Here is a 25926-nt window from a genome sequence, read left to right as displayed (position 1 = left end):
CCTAAATTATTACCTAATTATTATGAGTGAAATACTCACTACTGCTGCAAAACATCATTCATCCTGAATACCAAAGATGAATTTAAATGATAAAAAAAGCCTTCAGTGACCTTTTTCCCCTTATTCTCTCAAATTAACCTTTCCAAATAGTACCCTTCTTATTTCCTCAGAACAAGCAAAGCTAGGAGTGAAGTGCACACCTTTACAGGTATCAGTGGATGCTCCTGATCATTTTTTTCTAGTCTACATTGTACCAATACTAACCCTGATAGGTATCTATATGTGCTACTCAGGATACTTAAATTCTGGAGTCCTTGTGTTAGCAATGAAACACAGAACAGTCAGTCCAGTTTGACCAACCAGATCAGCTAGCAAAATGTTGATTCTTCAGAAAAAGCACATAAACTGCTCAGAACAAGAGCAATTCAGAGGTAAGCACATGACACTTTTCTACACGGTCACTGCTGACCTACAAGTGCATGGTCCAAGCCCAGTAACAGCACGGCATTTCACTCCCTTCACCTGATTCTTGTGCAAAGGACAGAAACCGTGCTTACCATAAACCATAAGCTTACATAAGCCAAAAATATCTTCTTTTGAAAGGTGTCAAATGTGGATCTTGACTGTACGAAATGAGGCCTTAAAATGTAGGTTGGGAAATAGTTAAGAAAGCCTGAGAATTGTTTGCATTTGCTGCCTTCATTTTCAAGACATGGCAAATACAGACCGCATGCGGGCACAGACTGGAAGTTTTATCACATCATTTGAACAGGTTCAGCATGAAGATGAGCACAAAGAGGGCACAAAGCAACACAAAGCAAACAGAAAACACACTTTGAAGAATTGGAGGCTTGCTCCACAGCAGAACAGGAATTCCCTGGTGGACTTCTGCCACCAAGGAAGGGGCAGCATCACTGCAGGAGTTTCACTTGGACAGAGAAAGAGGGTAAGAAGCAGTAGGAAAGATGCCAGAAGAAGAAAGCACAGGCCACTGAGCAACATCACAGGGGTCAGCTATCCACACTGCCTACACGATTGTCTGAATCCTGGATGAAAGCCCCTACCCACAAGGGCATCGCCTGCTCTGGTCCCACTGCCTCTCCCTTCTTCACACTGACCAGGATTTCTTCTCTCCACCTGTGAACCTCTTCCAAGTGAGAAACCCACCAAACCCACAGCTTGTTTCAAGAGGTTTTCAAAGAAGTACAGCTTTCTAAAAATTACAGATTTTTTGTCAGTGAAAACTTGGTGAGAAGCTTTAATTAAATTAAAGGGCAAGAGTAGTTTTATTTCACAATGCAAATTCAAACAAGTTTTTTTTTTCTTCCCCAATACAATCTATTATTAACTTCTAAGAAAAAAAGTGCAAAGATCTGAGTGAGATAAGTAGGTCACCGAGGCTAACAACACTGCCACTTACCTGGTAGTAAAAAGAACAGCATTGCTGAACAAGTAGCTGCTCTTCAGGTCAGAAAATTGCAAGCACTGAGTAGACATTTTTCATTTATTATAGGATCACACATTTTGATGTTCTGCCGATACTAAGAAAAGTGGTCACCTTTTGAAATCAGGATGCTAGAAATGTGTTTTCTTATGCTCTGGTGTCTACACTTTCGTATCAGTCCTACTGCTTTATTTTTTGAAAAAGCTTACCTCTGGGTCCAAGCCAAACATCAAGGTAGCTATTGATTGTTTTATCTAGACGTTCCATTCTATAATCTGTTGAAATGGAAAGATGAAGAGAAAGTTAGTTCTTCAGCTCATGGAAACACTTCAGTCATCTGAGAATCAACTGTAAAGGTCAACAGAGAAAATACTTACACAAAAATTGCAGACAGGTACTGGCCATTACTAGCATTTATCAAGTGTGGAAAGCTTACTCTAGTGTCAGAGAATCACTGGTGTAAAAAGCCGTGTTTTCTACTGAATTATTTAATTATGGATATAGAATAAAAATGGTTAAAACTGTAAGTTCAGATTAACCTGAAGTTCCCTCTAGTTCTGTGTTTAAGAGTGCAAATACAGGATGACATCTTGCAAGGTCCCTCTGCAAAGAGGAGGATGAGGCTTGGGCCTTAAGAAAAGCAGCAACATTGAAATTCCCAAATAAATACTATGAAGCTATTTTAACAAAGAACCTCAAATAGCTGGCAACACTAGCTGGGGAGAAAGAAGGGAAAGAAAAAATGTAAAAACTGGCTCTGCTATCACTTTTATGAATAGGTGACTGATTACAGCTATGATTAACAGCCCATAAAACTAACAGATGAACAACTCTGGAATGAATGACATAGAGGGTTGCAGAGGCGAGGGAGGAAAATATTGCAATTCACAGCATGAACATCCCCAGTTCCACAACTTCCTTACTGGCAAAACATTGTGAAATAAAACTCATCAAATATCAGTACAGAAAAGTGATTGTGTCATCTGTCATCTCCTTACATGGCCAATATTTATCGGGAGAACCTGGCATGCTGCAGTACATGGGTTTGCTGTGCTTCCCTATGGTTAAAGCAGGAAAGAAATGCATGAAATTGTTCTGAAATTGTTCTTGTGAGAATGGGAAGAAAATTTACTTTTGATTTAAAAAAAACTCCTTCCAATTTCCTCTTTTCTGTCCAGAATTCCTTCCAATTTCTTCTAACAGATGCACTGAGCTTTCACTAAAAGAATTTTGCCCTTGTTCAGCAGGATAATTTTCACTTCTTAGTGTTTCTCTTCCCTTAAGTACTCATATTAACAGCAATTTTCAGTTACATGGAAATAACGTAAGCGACACATAAGCTGTCAACATACCCACAGTGAAAACTGAAATGATTATGCAAGTCTATGTCTCACTGCCAACAACAAATAAGTTCTTTTTTTTTTTTGGGGGGGGGGGGGTGGTGGTGGTAAAAGATGCATTTACATCACTTGTTGTTCTACATAAACCTCATGTCCCTCCTACCCCATTGCAACCTCGAGGCTCCAGTGCTCCTAGAGGATTCCTGGCTGCAACCCAAGCCCATCTTGCCCCACTGCAGTCTCAGGGACACACACAGAAGAGGATTTTCTACTCTGTGTGCACAAACTATTTTTTACTGGTTTGGACTACACAAGCACACAGAAACTTCCCTAAAATTTTGTCACCAGAAAGCATAAAAAAATAAAAAAAGAGGTCAATTAAAATCATCAGAAGATTCTTGTAATCCTGATTCATAGCAGCTGTATTTTCCAACTAAGAATCCCGAAGAAGCCCAGTCCAAATAAGTACACACTTCACAAGAATGTTCATTTTTTGGATTGCCTTACAGCACCAATTATGACAAGAATTATGAATGCCCCCGCCATGCTGGTATCCTAGGAATAGTGGCATTTAAGAAAGCTGTTCTATGCTAGCACAAACACAAATATCAGGAAGACTTCTAGAAATAAGTACCTAAATTCCAAGGAAAAGAAATAAAAGTATCCAGAGCATGCTTCTTTCTTTTTCTCTTTAGTGTTTTTTTTTTTTGTTTTTTTTTTTTTTTTTTTTTTTTTTTTTTTAAATTGGTTAGCTATTAAATATCCAGGAAAAAAGTACTCCTCAGCTAATAAATTATTTTATTGTTTGAAACCCTCACTTACTCAATTTGTCAGTTGTTCCTTTGATCCAGCAACAATTTAGTTACATATTCATCCAATAAAACATAACCTGCTTCTAACCTCAGTTTCTCTCATTGAAGACAAAGACTTCAGATAGTAGAATTTGATTGAAAACAACAATTTGTTATACAAACTCAGCTCGGTTCATTACTGACGGGCTGTTTATTCTTGTTTGCTAGACCCTATAAAAATTCAAATATGAAAATGAAACAACTGCAAAAGCACAAACAAAGCACACCTTGCAAGGAAGAAAAGAAATGAAACTCCATGGCCAGCCCTTTTCAGAAAACTGGAAGAAACATTCAATCCCCACCAGGAGGCTTTCTGCAGGGGTTTCACCTCAGAGAGCTGCTACCCCAAGTAGCTTTTCGTTGCACTGTTAGCATACAGCAGACTGTAAAAGGAGCAGCGAAGGAAGAACTACTCCTGGTGTCAATTTCCAAGATTTTGCAGAAAAAGAATTTATTTCAAAAGGAACTCATTTGTATAATGCACAAACAGAGCGAAACAATCTGCTTTTGTTCCAGAGGGGGTCATGCGAAAATGCATCAAGTCTCCTGCCAATAACTGCACAACATTAAACACTGCTTCAACTGCAGCAACTACAAGGGCTCTTTTTTGAAACTGGAATAGTTTCCCAATTCAGAGGAACATCAACTTCCAGAAAAATTGAACCAGTTGCTATTTGAAACACTGTAACCAGCACATTTCCTAATACTGAAAATAAACAAATCCTGCAGCTTGTCACATACACCAATGATAACTAGCAGTGCTCCTTTATCCAGAAATCATCCCACAGCAAGGCATACAATTTGGTACCTAAAGTGAGAAAAGGGAAAAAAAATCACCCAATTATGTTACATTGCTTTTTAAAACAGGTACACTTATATACATTATTTTTCCTAATCTACAGTGGCCAGGAAATGAACCGTCCTCTCTGCTACCAGCCTCTCCATTACACTCTGAATGCACTGCGCTTTTAATGCTCTCCTGGCACACCAAGACCACAGTAGTGCACCTAAATAAGCCCCATCAAGGTCATCCTAAATGAAGATAAGAAAGGTTCCATCCTAATTACCTGATTTATCAGTTGTGTTCAGTAGCATGAAACCAGCTCCTCTTTTCTCTTCCCTATCATTTTTTATGACTGTAAGTGAGCTGTTCAAAATTCATCAAAAAAATCCATTAAGGCTACTAGGAAAAAGAAGTCTGTGATGTGCCCAGCTCCATTGCTGCTCAGGTTCAGAACACAAACACCCTCAGGATCTCTGCTCACCAACACTGTGCCTAAGTTGAGCCAAATGTGTGAATATTTTTCTTCAGTCAAAACCTCCAGGGTAGAACTACAGGAAATTTCAGGTTACTATGAAAATCTTCAGAAGTATTAAAATATACTAAGTGGCAGAAGTAAAATTACCAGAGGACTGGTCAGAATTCAGGGCTCAGACATCTACCCACTCACAGGTGACCACCCAACCTACCAAAAGTCATAGTTCAGGGGACTGTGTAAACAGACTCACAGAATCATTCAGGTTGGAAAAGACCTCTAAGATCATCTTAAAGGTCCAACCTTTAACCTAGTGCTGACAAGACCACCACTAAACCATGTCACTAAGCTCTACCTCTACACGTTTCTTGAAGACCTCCAGGGATGGTGAGTCAACCACTTCCCTGGGCAGCCTGGACCAATGCCACACAACCCTTTCAGTAAAGAAATTTCTCCTAATATCCAACCTAAACTTCCACTAGTGCAATTTCAGGCTATTTCTCCTCATCACTTGGAACCTGAATCGAGGTTAAAAGCATTGGATGGAAGCCACCAACCAGCACATGTGAAGGCTGTGAGATGTCACTTTGTGTTTTGCCATAAAAATCCAGCAGAAATCGAAAAAGGGAGCTGCTAACGAACAAGCTGGGAGAAGGAAGGGTGAAGGCCGGGTGAACGCCTTGTCAGCCTGGAGAAAGCAGCTGCGTGGTTGTGAGATGAAGGAAAAAAGTCCCTCCCTGTCAAAATAATAAACACCTTTCCACACCCAGAGAAAAAACGTGTACCCTGCTAATCTGTTCACACTAGGAAGAAATGTGTCATTATTTCAGGTCGATATTTTAAAGTACCAAGTCTCAGTTTCCTTGGTATATATACAACTTTTTCTATGACTTGCATGCTGTAGGCAGAGATACGGTACTGATAGGCTGTAAAGTACCTGTTACAGATGTTATATTACAAGAACACTTCATAAAGCTACCAAAAGCCCAGACAACCACTGATTTCTCAAAACGAGATGAAGTCTAAAGCTGGCTGACAAGAGGCTGTGGCCTCGGCTGCTGCAGCTGGCTGCACGGCCCCACCTGCCATGGCTGAGGCAAGCTGCAGTCAGCACCAACAGGCCGGGGTTGAGCACGTCAAAGCATAGCTTCTGGGAGAAGAAAGGGTCGGACAGAAGATACTAAAAATACTGTGGTTACTTTTCCAGGAGTTGTTTGTTTTGTCCCTGACCTCCCGAGGTGTGATGCTTCATCGTATCAATGAGGAAAAATTCACGCTGACTAGGTGGTGTGGAGCATGGACACATTCAAGTTCCTCAGATGACACAGTTCACGAGAAAAATAATCCTATGTTTTTAAATTGGAACAGGAGGTGGAGTACAAAGCCGTTCCTAAGAGGACTGTCAATATGAACATGAAATGCAGAGCATATATAACTTTAACTTGGCCTTTGCCTTCAAGTATAACCAAGCACTGTTCCAAAGAAGCAACAAACCCATTGAGAGATCACATCTTTGACCTTCTCCATATTTTTAAAGCTATTAGGCATCTCTAGGCAACTCTGATTTTCATAAAACTATTCCCATGTCCTTTTAATTACTGGACTTCCAATTCTCCAACGCAAACACAACAAAGGCCAAAGTTTCGTCTTGCTCCAACCACATTGAGCTCTGTCATAAAAATACTTTTTTTCTTTTTAAATCCTCTGGACTTAATCTAAGTCCAGCGAAGGACATCTACAGAATGTTTTGCATGCTCAGTCTCCTTTTAGTGTGTCCACGTATATCCTCAATACAGTGCAGGCGGAAAATCTGAATGATACTGAGCTGCTCGGTCTGGCCATGAGTGACCCTTGGCAGCTGAAAATACAGGCCAAAGGCTAAGCTCAGCTGTGTTTTTCTTGTTGAATTTTATTTGTTTATCAATGTTTTTTTGTACAGCCTACGGATACTGAGAACATTCTCTTTTACGCACATCACGACTCCCCGACTGAAGAGCTACTAAATACTGCAGTATTTTACCAGCTTCTTCCCTTCAAAGGAAATTCTCTCCTACGCTTTCAACAGAAAACACATTCTGGTGGGTTTATGCCAAAAGCTGATCTAAGAATTCTTGGTCCATCTTCATGTTGACTTTTTCCTTGGAGTAACTTCAGTTTCCAGGTCCAAAGACCAGTCACGGAAGCCTGAAGGTTTTCACCCCCTGCCCCACACCACCTTTTTTTTAAACAAACCCAGCCACAGCAACAAAACATCTTGGGCTGAATGCTCAACACATTAGGGGCCTGCTCCCTTTAAGCAAGAGGCTTTCATTCTGCTGCTCCAGAATTCCCCAAAATAACAGATCCCATTTATCAAATGTAAGTGCCTGAAGTCGAGTTCCAAAAAAATCCCCAAATAGGCAACTAAATAATTGTCCTGACTTCTGAGCGCAACGCGGAGTCAGGCCTGGCTGCTCGGCATTCCTGGAAATCAGCCACTTTCTCAGTCCTTAAATTAGGACTTAGAAGCCTAATTTTAGATATTTTATTTTGAAAATGGTGAATGATGTTTTCTAGTTAAACTGATGTTTCCCAATCCTTACCGCTGTGAAGGTGACTCCTCTTTTCCCTCCTCAGAAAATCCAACCAGCCCCTCACCCCAAAACATGACCATCACACCACTGTTTGCAAATGCTCGGCTGCTTGACACTGGGAAGGCAGCACCAGTAACTGAAGTTAGCTTTTACTGTCTCCTTCACCAAAGCCATCCAGATGGCTTCACGTTCCCAAATCTTTCACTTTCACACACATTTTGTCTTCCAGCTTGCCACCAGCCCCAGATTCCTTTTTCTGCCTTTTATGAACAGGACTCGAGCATGCTTGATGTCGGCAGTGAAAGGAATTTTACAGGAAACCACAGTCCATATTGATCTGAAAGTGCAAGTCCATTTGTTTTATCTGAAACCATATGAAGTATGAGTGCTGAAGATTTTGCAGTTTATGCTTTTTTTTTTTGTGAAATGAAATAAACTAATTTTAAACTTCATTTTGCAACTGTATCCCTAGCAAAGCAATGCAGATTTTCAGCCCACCTTTCAGCAGTGGCAAATCATCCCGGCTGCTGCTGACTCACCAGGACTCAACAGTGCTGAGCTTTCATGCTCACCATCAGCACAAGCGTAAGGAAGCTTAGAAATAAATGATGTGTACAAAACTCAGGGAAGTGTGAGGAGAAAAAAAAAAAAGGCAGGACAAAGGGGAGAAGCCAGTCTCAAGCAGTTTAACCTCAATGGTATTTCAGAAACTTTGAAAACAAAGGGAGTAAGGGAAAGCTTTGCCCAGTTAATTAGGGTGTGATTTCATGCCACTACCTTTTCCTGAAATCCCTCCCACTCCTTGCCAAATCCTTCAGCCGTGACTGCCTTCATCCTGAAGCACAACTGTGGTAACTGAAGCATTTTTCAGAACAGAAACAAATACGAGAAAGAATTCAGAATTCTGCAAAACAGAATAATTAATTGTGCTTGATGCCCCATACCTCATTAAACCAGAATCTATCATCACATAGACGATAAAGACGAATCACAGATCCTTGCAGTTCAATTCACATTTTCAGCAGATCTAAACAAGCTCAAATTAGGATCTGAACGTCCTAAGATTAGGATGTTCACATGCATTTCATCCCTTTGCGGTCAACAGTTTGTGCTGTGCTGTGGGACAATTTTAGCCTAAGGGAGAACACTGAGGACGATGGCCAAGTGGGAAAAACAAACTGGAAACACTCAAATAAAAGCACGCAAGTGCTGAGAGTAGGCGGAAAAGGGGTACACCATCCCCTCTCGATCCCAGAAGGATGCATCCATCTAGAAATAATAGTCTCCCTGCACTGCAGAGTCCACATTAGCAGCAGAAAAGCTAGTACCCATCAGCGGTACAACAAAATGCTTTTTGCAGTAGCATGCATTTTCCAGGAATCGAGCGTTCGACGTGGTATCCTTTGCCCGGCCGCTGTGCCTATTATCCAGCAACCACAGAGCTGCTCATCACGGCTGCCAGCTTATAGCGCTGTGGTGTTGGAGTCGTAAAGTGCACATTGCAAAAGTATTTACAGAAATCAAAGGAGGAGAAAAAAAAAAAAAAGGCAAAGCACGCAGGTTTATTCAACTGCTCCGTTTGGAATAACACAGAACTACAAAATGTGCAAGGACACCAGCAACTAACTCCCTCTGGGCTGTTCAGAACTGATTTTTTTTTTTTTGGTAAGTGGGAAAGAAATCAGGCAGAAGAGAGGATAAATTTGTAGCAAACTGCATTGGATGGAAATATGCACACACACACACAGAGCGGAAGAGCAGCAGGCTGACTGTTTTGGAAGTGAGGCTGACACACAGCATTTCCTACACAGCTTTGCTCCAAACCCCTCCTCACCCAGCAGTGTGAAAGTACTTAAACAGCTACTGTTTAATGGGAATTTTTCTCTTTTTCAAAAGCTTTGCTGGTATCACAATTGCAAAAATATTGCTAGCTGTAGCTTATTTGTTGCAAGCCAGCAACAAGGAGCCTGGTAAGCTAAAGAGAGCTGCCAGAAAGGAGGAGCCACGAGCTAAGTCCAAAGGGCCACAAAGACCACAGCTTTCATTTCGGGTCTCCTTCCTCTCATTCAAGTGCCACCTGCAGCAAGGACTGCAATATTCCTCTGTTAATAAAGTAACTTCTCTAATTTCAGACTGTGCTTATCACTCGAGCCAACATTTTACACCCACAGAAGATAAAGGCCTGCTCCCTGAAGCTGTAATGAGCCTTCTTGATGAAAACACCGCAGCCCCACCACACACATCATTTTCTAGCAGCAGAGCCAACAAAGTCCAAAGGACAGAGAAGCCCAGTCTTGCATGACCATGATGAGCACCCAGCACCAGCAGCAGAGTTCAAGGGTACTGCACTGCTTCAGCAGAGTGAGCCTTTTTTTTTTTTTTTTAAATACCCCCATCATGTAATTGCATATATAAACATAAAAAGCATTAAAACAGCAATAAAAAGAGTTGCAAGTGGAGCCACTTGAACCTTCATTTCCTCCAGCACCCCACAGCAGTGTCACTGACCCTTTCTGAGCCTGGTGGACATCTCAAGAGCAAAACAGAAAGTAGAGGACACCTCTAACTCTTAATTATTTTCTTTGCATTTACTAGCTTGATGTACAAAAGCTTGCAAACTGCCCCATAAAGACCTGAAACACCATGCTAGGCAAGAGAGCACCATGCACAGTTATCCAGTAAACAGGGCTAGCTATAAAGAGGTTATCTGGTGTCCACACGGTGACTAGATGCAGTAACCCAATAAAAAGCTGAGAAATTAGAGGCAGATCGTGAAAGCAAGGGTGATGGTCACAAAGACAGCACTACATTATGCCATACTGATGAGTACTGGGATAACAGAGCATGCAAAACCAAAACCAGATGCCCTGCTGAGCTGTGTACCTACAACCCACATTCAGATTGGTAAACAATACCTGTTGGAAGACCACTTGTGCTCGGGAAACCAAATCCCATTGAAAAAACACCTACACAACCAAGGCAACGTTAGGCAAGTTGCTGCACGTTATTTATTTGAGTGCTTCTCTGATTTCCACTGAGCATGGATTGCCAGGGGAGATGGGAAATTCCCCAGTGGAATATAAGATGCAGAAAAACACATGCAATACACTGCATTAGCTACAGTCCTCAAAAAGAGCGAGTTTCTACACTTTTACCTAAAGAAAGAAAAGATGCACATTGTCCCTGTAAACCCAGCCCACAGCTTATCTTGCTGCCGTTTCTTCACACAGCCAGCCACACTACAAGAAGTCACTCTTGAAACTTTTGCATTCTCCTGCTGTACCCCTGGAAGACATGAGTTAATCATCAGGGTTGCAGCTGCACGGAAAGTTGGTGCCTTCCTTTTAAGATGCCAAGTATCCTGCCCAGCAGCACCATTCGCTACACACAGCTGTGCTATCAAAAAGAGTCAGGCAAGCACGAATGACTGCTGGCTTTAAACAGAAGGTGCCAAAGAAGTTCTCAGAACGGTGGGAAAAGTAACATGGAGAAGAGAAGAAGGAAAAATATTTAGGGTACCACCGTTAGGCCATGGCAGCGTGCCGCTCAGAACAAAACCCTCCAGCTAACAAATTCTGCAAATGCTTTCCTGGCACGGTCTCTGCATTGAAGAATTTTTAAATTTCCTTGATGAAACGATTGACTCATGAGACACAGACCTAAGTCCTGTCAACCCCACTGCCTTCAAAACGGTGAAAAAATACAGTGCTCATCACTCAGAAAAGCAACTGCCTTTGAAGCATTCAGATCTTACTCTCTTTTCCACGGGACAAAGGAGTTAAAACTCATCGGTGGAAGGCAAGATGGATTTTTTTTCCTGCCCAGCAATGACAAGCAAAAGCAAAGACGGCATGTCCTAGTAAAGGGGCAGAGGAAGAGGAGGCAGGAGATTTCTTACAGATGCCTCATTCTCAACACCCCCTCCTTTCCCTTCCTGTACAACACGGGCACCTGGCAGCACTTCATTTACAGATTTGCTAATAAGCCCAGCGGGCAGCCAGCTGGCAGCATTTCTGTTACAGAAGCTGAGAGCCAGGGGGGGCCTGAAGAGCTTTAGGATGTACCTGTGCGTGACCCTACACTGGCTTTGTGCTCCGCTGCCAAGAACCAGCATTTGATATGGGGCACCAAGTCAACAGCCTGCCAAGGGCTGCTGGAAGGATCACTGAATCCTGGATTAACTGGGAAAGAAAGCAATTCTACCTGTAGTTTTCCTTTGATGCTGGCAGCACTTTCATAAGTACTGCTTCATCAGAAGACCCTGCTCCAGGATGCAGTCCCTCGTGTCTTCTTGTTTGCTTTCAGGTGAGAAAGACCAACCAAGGGGAAAGGCAGTCGTGGTAAAGCTTGCTGTGATCTTATCGCCGATTCTTTCTAAGAACTTTAAAAAGGTTACTCAAAGGAAAAACACTGCCTGCAACATCCGACAGCTGCCAAGCCATTCTCTACAAGTCCACAATACAAAAAATGCAGGCACCTGCAGAATCCAGCAGGAAATTCCAGCACAATGGTTTTCTTCCCTATAAAGAGAAAGGTGCCCCTATTTTTAAAGCAAAATTACAGAATGCTATTCAAATAAGGCCAAAATGAAATGCATCGTACACACTGCATTTCACATGTGAGAAAGGATCTGGGGGAAAGTGCAAGAACTGCAGGCAAAAAAACACAAAACTTAAATAACAGGAGGTCATACAGAGTATGTTAATGTCATGCAGAGCTAGCTTGTAGAGATGCCTTAAATATAATTATTACAGCATGAACTCACAGATTATTGTGCTGTAAAGAGCAGCAACAGAAAAGAGCTAAGATGTTCAAAATACAAAATGAAGTGGAATTTAAGATGCATCGCTATCTTTCTGTCTTGAAAAATGCAGGCCCAGGGATGGACTCAGTCCAAGCCAGCTGTGAGAGTGCAGGGCTTAAGGTGAAGGAGGACAAAGTGAACCATCAAGAGAAAGCACAGCTGGGTACTAAAGATAGACTTCTTTAGCGGGTGTTGGCTGACAAGAAGCTCGACATGAGCCAGCAATGTGTGCTTGCAGCCCAGAAAGCCAACCGTATCCTGGGCTGTGTCAAAAGAAGCGTGGAAGCAGGGTGAGGGAGGTGATTGTCCCCCTCTGCTCTGCTCTCCTGAGGCCCCAGTGTTCAGCTCTGAGGCCCCCAGCACAAGAAGGATGTGGATGTATTAGAATGAGTCCAGAGGAGGGCCATGAAGATGATCAAGGGGCAGTAGCACCTCTCCTACGAAGGCAAGGCTGAGGGTGTTGGGGTTGCTCAGCTTATGGAAGAGAAAGCTCCGGGGAGGCCTTACAGCGGCCTGCCAGTACCTAAAGGGGGCCTACAGGAAAGCTGGGGAGGGACTCTGTCAGGGAGTGCAGTGATAGGACGAGGAGGAATGGCTTTAAACTAAAACAGGGGAGATTTGGATTAGATATAAGGAGGAAACTTCACTCTGAAGGCGGTGAGGCCCTGGCACAGGCTGTCCAGAGAAGCTGTGGATGCCCCATCCGTGGAGGTGCTCAAGGCCAGGCTGGATGGGGCTTTGGGCAACCTGGGCTGGTGGGAGGTGTCCCTGCCCAGGGCAGGGGGGTTGGGACCAGATGAAATTAAAGGTCCCTTCCAGCCCAAACCATTCTGTGATCCTATGACAAGGCAACTTAAGTGCTTCATTTTATCTGCAAAAATACTCCAACAGAAACAGAGACAGTGAAAAGAAATACACGGAAAATTATAAAAAAGCTAAACACAGGGCTTCAGGTGAATATGACTGAAAACTACTACACAACAACAGTCAGTCTGCAGATAAAGACCTTAGAAGACAGAGGGGATACCCATCAGTATCTTACCTCTCAGCGTTAAATCGCATTGTACTGTAAAAAAGAATAATCTAAGTCCTTAGTAGTGATTTGAGACAAGCCTTGAGTACAGCAGCCCAAGACTGAATTTCAATGACTTTCATTTCTGATAATTCCAAACAGTTTAACTCGATGCCCAGAGCTTGTAATTAAATTCATTATATAGAAAAACACATTGCTAGATAATTAGGAAGTGATTTATAAGGGAAAATGAAGCTTCCTCCTTTCTGCTAACAGCAAAGTGAAAACCTAACCTACGCTACATTTTATAAGCACTAATATTTTGCCAAGAGTGGAAGATGGGAAAGAATTAAGTTGTGCTTCATTAGCCGCTCTTGTAAGGCAATTCATCAAACCCTAGGAAAAAGATAAGCTCTTCAACCTCCACAGCAGAACTTTGTGCACACCTACGGCATAAATAGTAATATATTAAAAGTTGCTCAGGAAGCAACGCTAAACCTTTGCATTCTGCGGTGCACCTATTTTGTATATGTTTCGTACAGACCATGTAGGATACTGAATGTTTCAGACAACAAAATTGCTTATTGATAAAGTTGGCAGCTCTGTGAAAGTTCCCCACCAGTCTCTCGCCACCACCATGACTCTATTTTTCATGTATATTAAAAGCAAAACATGCTTTTGTCCAAAATAACCTCTTCCACAAACCAAATTTGTAAACATTAAAAGATGATGCTGGTGGCTGGAGGCTGTTGTTCCACGATGCTTTTATCACCACGAAACACAAGTTCTCCAAACAGGTGTGCCATCTCTAAAATAAACGACAAAAAAAGGACTTTTCGTTTAGGCAGATCTGCTATTCCTGATGAAGGAAGCTAAATGCTCAAGTTCACAACCTCACACAGCAACTGTTACATGGTGGAGGAACAGAGAAAGAAAAAAAAAATTGTTTAACATCCTGTTCACAATGAGAATTGCTTAAGGTGGGGATTGGCTGGGCTCCTGGCAGAGAGGAACCACGTCTTTCGCCCGCCGATCACAGCCCAGGACTCCTCCGTCGGCTCAGCACAGACCCCAGCCCTGCTCGCTTGTTTTGCACAGCAACCTCCCCGAGCACCTGCTGAATCAGCTTTTACAAGGCAATGCTGGAAAAAGAGATAAAGAGAAAAATAGAGAAGAGAGAAAAGGCACAGCAAGGAAAAATGAAAGGGGAAGCGGGATAGAAAACCCCTTAACTTTACTGATGATCTGCTGCATGCACACGCTTGGCTATCCACTTACGGTCCCCAGCACCGTAGGGTCAGGTACAGCTGTCTCCTTCAAAGGAAGCACAGCACTGAAGCATACACATCCATCACTCCAAAATGATCATTTTACACACTCTAAATGGTGGCTAAAACCTGGCGAAATCCCCATGTTCTCACCAAGTGTGTCCCTGAGGACTCAGATTTATACCTCAACAGCTTCTTGAATATCTATTTTGACAGGCAAAGCCAGTCCACACAAACACGGAGAGACCTGACCTGTACTACATGCAGCTGACACCTAGGTTTGTGCATCATTTGAGCCTGATTTGTGTTCTGTAAAAGCGAGAAGCATTTAGCCTGCACAACTGAAAATTCACCGTAGCTTTGCAGTTACTCAACTAGGGCTTATACCCGAATACATTAATCTAAACGAGCTCTGCACTGAAGGCAGAAGAAACAAGTCAATTAGGTGGCCAACTTCAAAAAAAAATGATAGAAAAACCTTTGGAAATAACATTAGCGATCCCTTCCTGTATCTTAATGCAAGCACTTAGCTGCGGTGATAGAGCAAGAAATCAATATAAAAGATAAAAAAGTACCAAAGCATGTTATTTTTGTTCTGCAAGGCATTGTCAGGCTCACAGCTTGCCTTTGCCTGCTTCAAAGGCAGCTGATGATGGCTTTGAAAGGGCAGAAGAAAGGGTAACGAAGTTAAAGGTTTCGGGAACCTGCCAGGTAGAAGCGAAGCACTGAGTACTGCCTCAAAGACCCCTGGAGGTTTCGGGACTACTCGGGAACCTGATAAAGGCTGCAAAACCAGAAGACAGAGCTAGAGCCGTGTAAAGTCTCACGACAAGGGGTACGACACCACCATCAGCTCTAAAAACTGCTTATGCCCCTGCCAAATTTTTACATATAAGCAGCCATTGCATTACCAGGGCGATAATCTACACCGAAATGCAGTGACCCTTCTGGGACAAATGTATTAATATATTTTTTTTCCTTTTTTCCCTCCCTGGTTGGAAAGAGAAGAGGCAAAGCTTCCCAAAGGCAGCAGGAGTAGGAGTAAGTCCTTACTAACTTGCCTGGTGTCTTCTCCCTCCATCACTAGGTATTGAGTCTGCCACCCCATATATCACTAGTGCTCCCTTATGGATGTTTCCCATACCCCTTACGCTACCTTTTAAGAAGGTGATGGGGATGATTGCCCAGAATTTCACTGTACACATTGACTACCCTGCAACTAGCACAGCATTGTTAGCACATACATAAAAATGCAAGCGTAACTCATGTTGTGGCCTCCAGAGCCAAATCCAGCTCCGTGTCCCTCTACCCACAGTTGTCCTACAACTACCAGGTCATGAATGAACTGAACGTACGTGCATTCAGCTGAGTGCAAGAGCCACACAAAAACTGCCTCATGAGTTAAACTGTAGCAGGCAGGAGGGTTTCTCGCGTTTCTTTTTGTAAAGGGCAGGGTTAAGCGTGGCAGAACGTCACCCTGTGAACTGGTTAATGGTTTAATTATTGTTATTGGAGTCAGAGGTTCTCCCTACTGCTTGGCGAGGAGATGGGGATGACCAGCACTTCTAAAAGCCAGCCGGGAACAAGAAATAATCCTTCAGGAAAAGGTTAAGAGAAGCCTTCTGATTAAATTGCGTGCATGGGAATAGCATGCCTAAGGGGAAGCCTACAAAGATCAAGGTACAAAGATTTACAGTTTCCCAGATCTTGACTGAAACCAGAGCTGAGGACACAGGACCAACACATGACCCACACCCCTATGCTCGGATAAGTCTACTGACAGTAGACAAAGTAGCCGTGAACCTACAAGCAGATATTTTTGCCCATTTCTAAGAGCTTCAAAACCTGTTTTGCCCCTACCTAAGTACAAATACGATGGTTTGAGTTAATTTTGCAGCCTGGTGGCAGGTAGTGCTTCCTGGAATAGCCTCAGAGTTGGTAGAGGGGCTCTTCCACCAGGCCATGGTCTGCTCCAAGCCTGCCAAACCCACACCGGTGCCTGTAGGGCACCCAAGGGATGTCAGCATCTCCCCGTCACCAGCCCGAGCCAGGGACCCCTTTGGCAGAGGGGCAAAGGCTGCCTTCATCTTCCATGCTCCACAGCAGGTTTGTTATAGTATTAACAAAGCTACGCATGTTTATGAATTACCAAGTTAAACTTACAGGGTGCTGTAACGTGTATTTGGTCTAATAAGCCTTAGGGCAATATTCTGCAATTTCGTACCTGCTCGTTTGGGTCTGTCGTGAGTAACATCCCTAAGAATTGTGACACCAACAGAAAACATCTATCAGCACACGCATTCCTCAAAAACTTGCGTGTCATTTGAACTTAAGCCCATCTCCTTCACTTTACAGCAGAGCCCTCAGCCTGTGCATGGGAAGAGAGCCCTTATCCTCCAGCCACAGCAAATACAGCTGGCAAGAATAATAACAGTTTCCTCAAGGTCACGAGAAGGAGAGAGAGAGAAGCACTCTGAAGCGATAGCAGAAGGGGAATAGTCACTTTGTGTAAACGACTGACCGCGGATCCTCAAGGATGCGATTGTGTAGGAAGCACAGAGCACGGCAGGATTTAAAACTGCAGGGAAGAGAAGTTTATTCCATGTCTGCTATTGCTTTTCACAAGCAAGTCCTGTTTCCCGAAAATATTCCTACAACTTGGCGTGTTTAGTCATCGCCCAAAAAACATCCCACTTGGCAGACAAATGCTCAGCACGGAGCCTTAACACAGAGGTCAATTAAATCCAGACAGCTGTAGTATAAATACAAGTTCATGAAAGGTTTTCATATTCCTACCTCCTCGATATGCCATTGGTCATTAATGAAGCTATCAGTAGCAAAGCGTAACCTATGTAGCTAATAATGCTTTAATAGGGGCAGGCAGAACATTGGATGCAGTGGGATGATGCTGAGACCTGATCCCTGTGAGTTCGGCAGATGCAGGGTGATTCATTTCTTCCTGGAGAAGGGACAACTCCATCTAGCAGCCTGCATCCCTAAAAACTGTACACCTGGTGAGGGAGTTTATTAGACTGCCATTGTGCTTTCCACATGCTCAACGCTTTGTGCTTCACGTGAGTCAACCATCTGATCGAGGAAATGAAATAATTTCAGCGCACAGACCGCACTGGGGGAGCGCTCACAGAGCGCATACTTTGGGCAAGTTTGTTCTTGTGCTCTTATTTACCCCGTCAGATAATGCATCCCAAGCACCAACACACTAACAGAGACACCAAGGCAGTAAGCTTTAGGGAGTAAAATTATTTTAGGCAGAGTCACCGCACACACAGCCCATTGCAACTCTGAGAGGCGCCTTGGTAGCAAAACTGAGCAGCACTCGGCAAAGCAGCTGAGCCGGCAGGCAGTTTGCAAACAGACTAGACGTAATTCCTTAATTATTCTCTTCTTTTGCCTGCACATGGATGAACCCGTGTGATCTTTAAGGGGAAAAGCGTTTCTGACGCTAGCGTGCCAAAGCCCTTTGGTCTGCAGGAGCAGCACGTTTGGGAATCACAACGCAAATCAGAGAGTACACTGCAGATGACAAGACAGCCACAGATTACAAGGCTTGTTGTCAGTTTTGTGCAGCGTTTTGAAGCCCGAAAGGCATGCAGCAAGCATCAATTTCTGAAGTCAAACAGCTTAGAAGCATGTGTTGCATCCCGGAAGGGTATCGGCTTGCACTTTAGAGACAGGAGGATGTTGCTGCGAAGTTTAGGCCAGCGGCCTTGAAGCACTCACACGTTTAAACAGCTTTACGGATCTCGCTGTGAGACCAATTTCAGACACTGCAATGAAAGAGGGTGAAGATGAAGAGGACAAAACAAGCAAGTTGTGTGGCTGCTTGGGGGAGAGGCTACGGCAAAATGCACCAGAATCAATACGCGCCCTCCTCACCTCCGCAAAGAGCTTGCAAACCTCAAGAGGAACTTCGGTACCTCACAACAGGCACAGGGTCAGCTCGTGCATGGCCTCAAAATCAAGCAAGAAACGAGACACAGAAGTACTTCCCTGGAGGTGTTCAAGGCCAGGCTGGATGGGGCTTTGGGCAACCAGGCCTGGTGGGAGGCGTCCCTGCCATGGCAGGGGGTTGGAGCTGGGTGGCCTGGGCTCCTCAGCGGCGAGGCAGCACCCCGGGCTCTGTGACAAACCCTCACCATGGGCAATAAGGAACCCACCAGGAGCCTGACTGCTCCTAGAGGCTTTTCAGGTCTCCTCTCACAAAATATTTCCCTTAGGTGATGCTCGCTCCATCGAGCCCACCAGGCTGGGGAAGGCAAAAGTGAGTGCTTGAACCTAGCGAGGGCTCCTCTGCTCGAGCACTGCCACTACACAGATGGGTTTTTGGGCTCTGCAGCAACACAAGTGTTTCGTGTCGCAATGCCTGCGGCCCAGAAATGAGGAAGGTAAAGGGGAAAAGGGTTTAAGGTCTGCTTGTTGTGTGAAAGCATTTCACCGGTTATCAGCTGAACAAAACTTCCACAGATCACGCTCCCACCCAGGCAGCTCTGATTCAGCCTCAGCACTGGGCTTTCCACCTGCCACCACCTGAACACCACAAGCAGCCTGGAAACCTGAAACGTTTGTTTCTGCAGCCAAAAAATCAGAATTTTCAAACACATCTCCAAAAATCTGCTCCAAAAGCTGCAAAACGAGCAACTTCAGTCAGTGCCCAGCAGCCTGCCACACGTCTGGGGTTACTTCCACCTGACACATTTACACGTTTCGTCGTCCTGCTGACGGCGGGACAACCTCTAAGCCAATTCCTCTGGTAAGCAACGTAAAAGGAAGGTCAGCAGGAAAAGAGGAGATAAGAGGAGAGAATCCAAAATATTTGATTTCAGCTCCCACTGCACGAAGGGCGAGGAATGCGGCAGGAGGAATTTGTGCTGAGCGACGTGAAGGCAACAACAACTTACTAAAAATACTGCGCTGAGCATACCCCAAGGGCGGTCAGAGAGCACATCAGCTGAAAAACCCTCCGGATGCTGCCTTTACACTACAAGTACACATACATCGAGATAGTTCATCAACAGCCGCGACGTAAAATACCCCGAACTACACAAAGCGCGATGCTTTTTACAAAGGACATGTGCTTCCAGCAGGCATCGCTGGCGCCGTTTGTAGGAAATCCAGCCCAGAACCCACAATTCTGGCATCGCTTTGGGGCCATGAGCTCTGCTGGTGGGTGTCACTGAGGACACCGCTGATTTTGGGGGTCTGCAGAGCTGGAAGGGGGCTCCCACCCCGGAAGGTTTGCACGGGAAATCCTCGCTCTGTGCACTCACACACGAATACCCCAAAAAACTGAACCACCCCAGGACCAACCCCAGCCGGCAGCTGGCAGCGTGCTGAGCAGGAGATGTGGCCACCACCCACCACCACGTCCCCCTCACCCTGGCAGCGACCTAACCCCAAACTTTGCCACGGGGCCGTGGCCGGGGGAGCCGTCTCCAGCTGCAGGGCGTGCTGCCAGCCGCACAGCGAGCTTTTGCCGAGGTTTCCTGTCCGGAAGCATCCTCCATGCAGCAGCACCCGCTGCTTGGGGGGGGTCCTTCCCTTCCCCACCGTGTCTGAGCCCCCAGGAGCACCCCCAGGAGCACCCCCAGCACCACCCCCAGCATCAGCAGCAGCAGCAGCACCCCACTCGGGATTTTCCCCCCCTTTCCCCCATGGCACGGGATGCTCGGAGCCACGCTCCAGCCACATGGGGAGGCTGGGAGGCCGTGTGTCCGTCCGTGTCCGTGTGTCCATCCGTCTGTCCGTCCATGTCCATGGGTCTGTGTGTCCGTGTGTCCCTCCCAGGGACCGGCCCGTGGGCAGAGACACGCGTGGCGGGGTTATGGGGACAAGAGGAACTCCCCCCCACACTTCCCGTGCGCGTCTTTTTAAAATTTTTTAATTTTTAATTTTTTTAATTTTTTTTTCCCCTTTTTTTTCACGCCCCCCCCCCCCCCCCCCCCCAGGACTCCCCGTGCCCGGGCACGGCGCAGCCCCAAGTTGGGAGATGCGGTAGCCATGGCGATGCGGGATTGCATCATGCTCCCCGAGCTGCCCACGGGGGGACCCCCCCGGCTGCCCTCCCTGCGCCCCATCCCCGTCCCGAGCCCCAAAACCCCCCGAAATCCCCCCAAAACGCGCCTCCCCCCCCCCCCTCCCGGGGCCGTACCTGGGGCGCGGGCAGCACCGGCCGGCACTGGGCGCGCTGCGGGGCCGGGGGGCGGGGCCGGGGGCGGGGCTTAGCGGGGAGGCCCCGCCCCCAGGCTGCCCGTGGGCTGACCGTGACGTCACGGTGGTGCGGGTGGGGAGAGGGATGCGGGGGGGAGGGAGGGGAGGGAGGTGGGGAGAGAGGGGGGGGCGCGCTCTGACGTCATGGGCGGAGGGGGGCCAATCCGGCGGCGGTGGAAGGTTCGGGAGAGATCGGGCCGAGACGGGCGGACCCGAACGGGCGGACCCGAAGGGACCCGAGCGGATCCGGACGGACCCGAACGGACCCGAACCCACCCGAATGGGCCCCGCGGCGGGGCGGGCGGCCCCGGGGGCTGTGAGGAGAAAATGGAGCCCGCAGCCCCCATCTTGCCCCACGCCTGCCCCTCTGAGGCTGGCCCTCACGGCCCTCGTGCCAGGAGTTCACCTTTCTAAGAGTTTGTTCTGTCTCTTTGCTAAATAAAAGTGTTGCCAAAAAAAGAAAAAAGTTTTCTGTCTGAAGTTGAGGGGTGCTTCTTTGCTGGGAGGTGGCAGCGCTGGGACAGGCTGCCCGGAGAGGCTGTGGGGTCTCCTTCTCTGGAGATGCCCAAGCCCCTGCTGGGTGCCATCCTGTGTGAGCTGCTCTAGGGGATCCTGCTCGGCAGGGGGTGGGCTGGGTGGTCTCCAGAGCTCCCTGCCAACCTTTATTCCCATGCTGTGGAATAAAGAGCAGCCCTGCTTCATGAGGGACACAGCAGCAATTTGCCCGAGCTGTAGTCAAAGCCAAGTGTCCATGCTCAACGGGCAGCAACAAACCACACCGTTAGCAGTTTTAGACAGCTGCAGGAGCAAGGAGGTGCTCAACTTTGGCAGATGAAGCCACCCGGGCTAACCTTGCCAGCCCGATACCCTGCAATATCCCTTTCATCCTGTAGTAATCCTGTGTCGGTGGCCACTTGTCCTAAGCAGCGTGTTGCAACCTGGTTTGAGTTCAGAGTACCAAGAGGTCCTGAGGGTGATGGTCTTGTTGTACACAGGCAACATCGTAACAACATGTTTGCCCACTGCCATCAGAAAAACAAACAAAACCCAAACAAATAAAAATCTTTCTTTAATATTGGAACAAGAAAAAAACAATCTTTCTCCAAATATCTTTCTCCATATTGGTCATCAAGGCCATGCCACAGTGCTAGCTTACTTCTTGACCACAGTAAGATGTTAATAGGAATGTATTTTGGATTTAAAAGCCCAAATTTCCCATTTCCCTTGCTTTTTGAAGGAACAACCCCCTGTATGATTATTTTGTGTGTGATTTGAGACTTTGTAACAGTTTTCAGTAAGTTGGGAGCAGTCACAAGTTTAACACTTTTGGAACAAAACCCACGAAAGCTAGCATAACTCTCAAATGAGTACATCCTTCTAGAGACCCTTTGCCCAAGTCTGTATTTGGGATGCTACAGAAGCATTCCTTCTGGTTTGAGGGGAGATCCTGTGATGCCTCCTATCTTGCTGGCAGCAAACTTAATGGCATGAAGTTCAAGTCCCCTTGTTTCTCACATTCTCATTAGCGAGCTAAAATGTCATGCACTTGTTGAAACATGACCAACGTTAGGTCTTTTCACATCTGTAAATCTGAACTTGACTTTGAAACGTGCTTTAAATAAAGTTGCTTCTCAACAGGCATACCCATTTTTTTTTCCCCACGGTTTATTGATGAGATATGATTGCACTGAGTGTTACTTTCACAGCCAAAACAGCTTTCTAAATCCGGAAGATGCTTAAATAATTAAGACTCAATCTGGTAGCTTCAAAAATAAAACCTAACAGCCCCTGCAACTTCAGATGCAAGAAGGGATGGAGCAGAGCGCAGGGAACTGAGTGTAGGGCTGGTAGTGGGTGGAAGGAGAGCGGTTCCCTGTGCAGGAGAGGGATGTGCTGCTGGCTGCCTCCCTCGTGCCTGCGACGTGACCTGCTTCTGCCTGCACAGTGACAAGCGGCAGGACACACACCAGCTTCAGTTCCCTCTGATTCAGAGCATGCTCTTGTCCCTTGGACTTATAACGTGCTCTATACACCTGCAGAGCCTGGGTGCTTTCCTTTAGTCGAGCAGTGGGTACTGGAGAAGGGAGAATTACTGATGGGGGGAGAGGAAAGTTTTGGCTTTACCATCACGGCACCAGCTCCCCAAGCTGCTGTTTCTTTTCCTCTCCTGACCTCTCTAAAGTGCTCGTGTTCTTATCAGGCAGAAAATGAGAGCGAGGTCACGCCATGGGAAATCTTGTTTCAGAATTACCCAGTCAGGAGAACTCTGAGTAAACAAAGGGGTTGTTTGTTCATGCTTGTTTAAAGAGTTAAAAATTTGCTGAATAGTTCTGGCACCGAGCATTTGGCACCTGATGAGGGGTAGGGGCAGGCCAATGTCATTCTGGGCTGCAGATCTACTGAGTCTTGGTCTTCCAAGTGTTTTGTTGGAGCATCTGCAAGTTTTTCACAAGTGAGCGTTGCTGTTGGCCTCAGCACCGAGTGCCGACGAAATGCTGTCAGTGTGTTTGCTCAGGATGGGCTTCAGAGACCTCGCTATCAGGGTGGGATCGATGAAGCTGGGGTTCACAACAGGGCCAATCAAACATTATCAGGGATTTAGACCCAAAGGTTGCCAGGACAAGTTTAAAATAAATTATGCCTTGTGTTTTGGTAACATTATTCATCCAGAGGTCTCCGACTAGTGGATTTCCATGCCTCTCATGGCTGTCATAATCCTGCTTTTCAAGAGGGAGAAGAGAAGAGGCAGAATGCTGAGCATGAGTGGCCTAGCCTGGGTAGCAGCAGCAGAGATGACGAGGCCTCAGGAGACACGGTTGTCCTCACTAAATCAACTTCTCCTTACGCAATGGTTAGCAAAGGGAACTGGTTAAATAGCTGCTAGTGTTTGAGAATCCAGATAGGAGGACAAGAGCTGGAACAACTGAAAGGAGAATTGAGAGTCATCAGGGGCTATAGTGCAGGAGAAGGAGTTTGGAGTAGAAGGTCCATCAGCGTGAGGTTTGAAATTAGCATGGATAAAGTGATGGAAGTGTGCATTGCAGGGAGACGAGCCTAAATTTCATTATTTGGAGGGACAGGCAATTAATTTGACCTTTTCTTTTTAAAAAAAAAAAAAATAGAAATCCTGGCTATGTCTATTTATCATCCACACTGTAACGAATAGTTCTTTGCTTTGATTAGAAACAAATTAATCCAGTTTTTCCAGAAATGAACAAATTGATTTGGATACACAACCATCGTTTGCGACCCAGTCACCTCAACACAAATCCTCAGCTCTGCTTGGGTTTGCCTTGGCTTCTGTCCAGGCTGAATGTGGCAGTCCCATGTTCTTTATCAGTGAGATAAGTGGGATATGATTATTGTTCCCTTTAAATCAAACACTGGACTAAAGTATCAGGCCTAAAATTTCAGTATCTCTCTGAAACATGGCATTTTCGTCTTATGTGTGAAGCACAAATGCTTTATGCTGTTTGTAAGACTTTGTCTAACTCTTTTAATTGCTTGATCCTTGTGAAAAAGGCTCGTGGCCAAGGTTTTCTTGATAATTTCGTACTTGGCAGGTATTGTTAACAAGTGGCTGGGTGAAGCTGTTGTTTTCATATTTCAGCACAAAACTGGTGTGAACACACTGGCTGTTCTGAGGATGATCCTGTTACAAACTGTCATTAACTTCCGAGCACTTCTGCTATCTGCCATAGAGGGTAAAGCTCTCACACGCTGGACTGGAGGCAGGATTTTGCCCCAGTTCCTAATCCGATTTCACGCGTTTCACGTTAACAAGCTACGTTCCTACATTTCCTCTTCCTCTCCTTACATCTGCCTCCAGCGTACAGTGCTGTAGGCAAACGATTCTTTTCTAAATGATTATTTTCACCCCTGTCAATGCAGCTTATCTTTGTTGCTTGGGTTATGTTCGCTTTCATTCGGTGTCGTTAATTGGCTGCTGAGCTTTGATTGCCCTGAGCTCAGAAAATAACAAGCCCTGGGAATCTTGCCACTGTCTACCAGCTGGTTGGCCCCCGTGGCACTGCGAGATAGCTGGCGCCAGCAGCCGCTGGGGCCGCTAATAGGAGACACATGGGGGAAATTAAAAGGTGATTCTGGTGAGCAAGTAATAAAGGAGCAGGTAGTTTCCAAAGAGGCACGAAGACAAAGCATGAGGGAAAAATTGTCACTTAACCAGGGGGCACATGTACTCAGCTAGCCCGTGTGGGTGGTGCCCACATGTCCCGCACTGATTGCTCCTGCTGGTCAGCATCTGTGTTACAAATGAAGGTTAGGAGCATCTAATTTTCAACATCATGCTCAAACTGTTCCTCTTTCTGGGGCAAACCCGGTCTCTTAGCTACTTAGCTTAGCCCATAAGTGGCTGGTTGATGCAGGGAGCGGGCTGTAAGGATCATTTCAGCCCCGAGGCAGGGGCCGTGGCCAGACCTCTCTGTACTCTGTCCCTCTGGCTTCGATCTGGCCCCAGAAAGCCCTGGCAGCCTGGCCCTGCTGTCCTGCCTTGTTCTGGGTGTTCCCCTCCCAATTTGTGCACATCAGCGGTTAAGATTAGAAGCTCTTCGAGGGAGAAAGTATATTGTGACTTCATCTAGAAAGCTGCCAAAGAGTGATGTTACAAGGGCTAATGGTAATCATAGCAGGGTAATTAGGACTGGAATCAAAGTATAAATGGCATTATTTTGCATTAGTAATTGGATGCCTGCTCCCTGACTATTCCTTTTATGGTGCCTTTTTGTTGACTTACTGTTGGGATTGCAACATCTAATCCTTCCAAACAGCATTCATTCTTCCAAAACAACATCATAGACCTATCCTCGTCCACTGCAGCCTGTCACCAATTTTCTGCTTTATCCTTTATTGCTGCCCCAACTCAAAACTAGTCGGAATGGCATTTATATCACTGTTACATCACCCAGTAGAGCAGAGCTGGTAGGAGCACACCACTGTGCTTCCATTAAGACTCTTAGATATTCTGGTTTGGGAAAGCAGTAAAAGACAGCATTTTGGGGAAAAAAAAATACGAATGTAACTTTTTGTTAAGTATTCTTATAGATGGCTGTAGGCTAATGTAGCTTTATATAAGAAATAAAGGAATGAAAGAGTGAAGGACAGAGAATAAATAAGAGAGCAAGGAGGAGAAA

General features: G+C 45.6%; 1 protein-coding gene across 1 annotated transcript in view; it reads right to left on the bottom strand.

The window, feature by feature from the left end:
* ELOVL5 (ELOVL fatty acid elongase 5) overlaps positions 1 to 20830 on the bottom strand; it is a 35581-nt gene extending 14751 nt beyond the window's left edge. The window contains exons 1-2 of the mRNA XM_068678397.1: positions 20718 to 20830; positions 1654 to 1719 (exon numbers count right to left, since the gene is read on the bottom strand). Coding sequence (XP_068534498.1) covers positions 1654 to 1711 — 58 coding nt within the window. The 5' untranslated portion in view covers positions 1712 to 1719; positions 20718 to 20830. The remainder of the gene's footprint in view (positions 1 to 1653; positions 1720 to 20717) is intronic.
* Positions 20831 to 25926: the final 5096 nt, after the last annotated feature.

This window comes from Anas acuta, chromosome 3, assembly GCF_963932015.1.
Source record: "Anas acuta chromosome 3, bAnaAcu1.1, whole genome shotgun sequence".
In the NCBI taxonomy this organism is placed as follows: Eukaryota; Metazoa; Chordata; class Aves; order Anseriformes; family Anatidae; genus Anas; species Anas acuta.
This window is presented reverse-complemented; position numbering and strand designations above follow the sequence as displayed.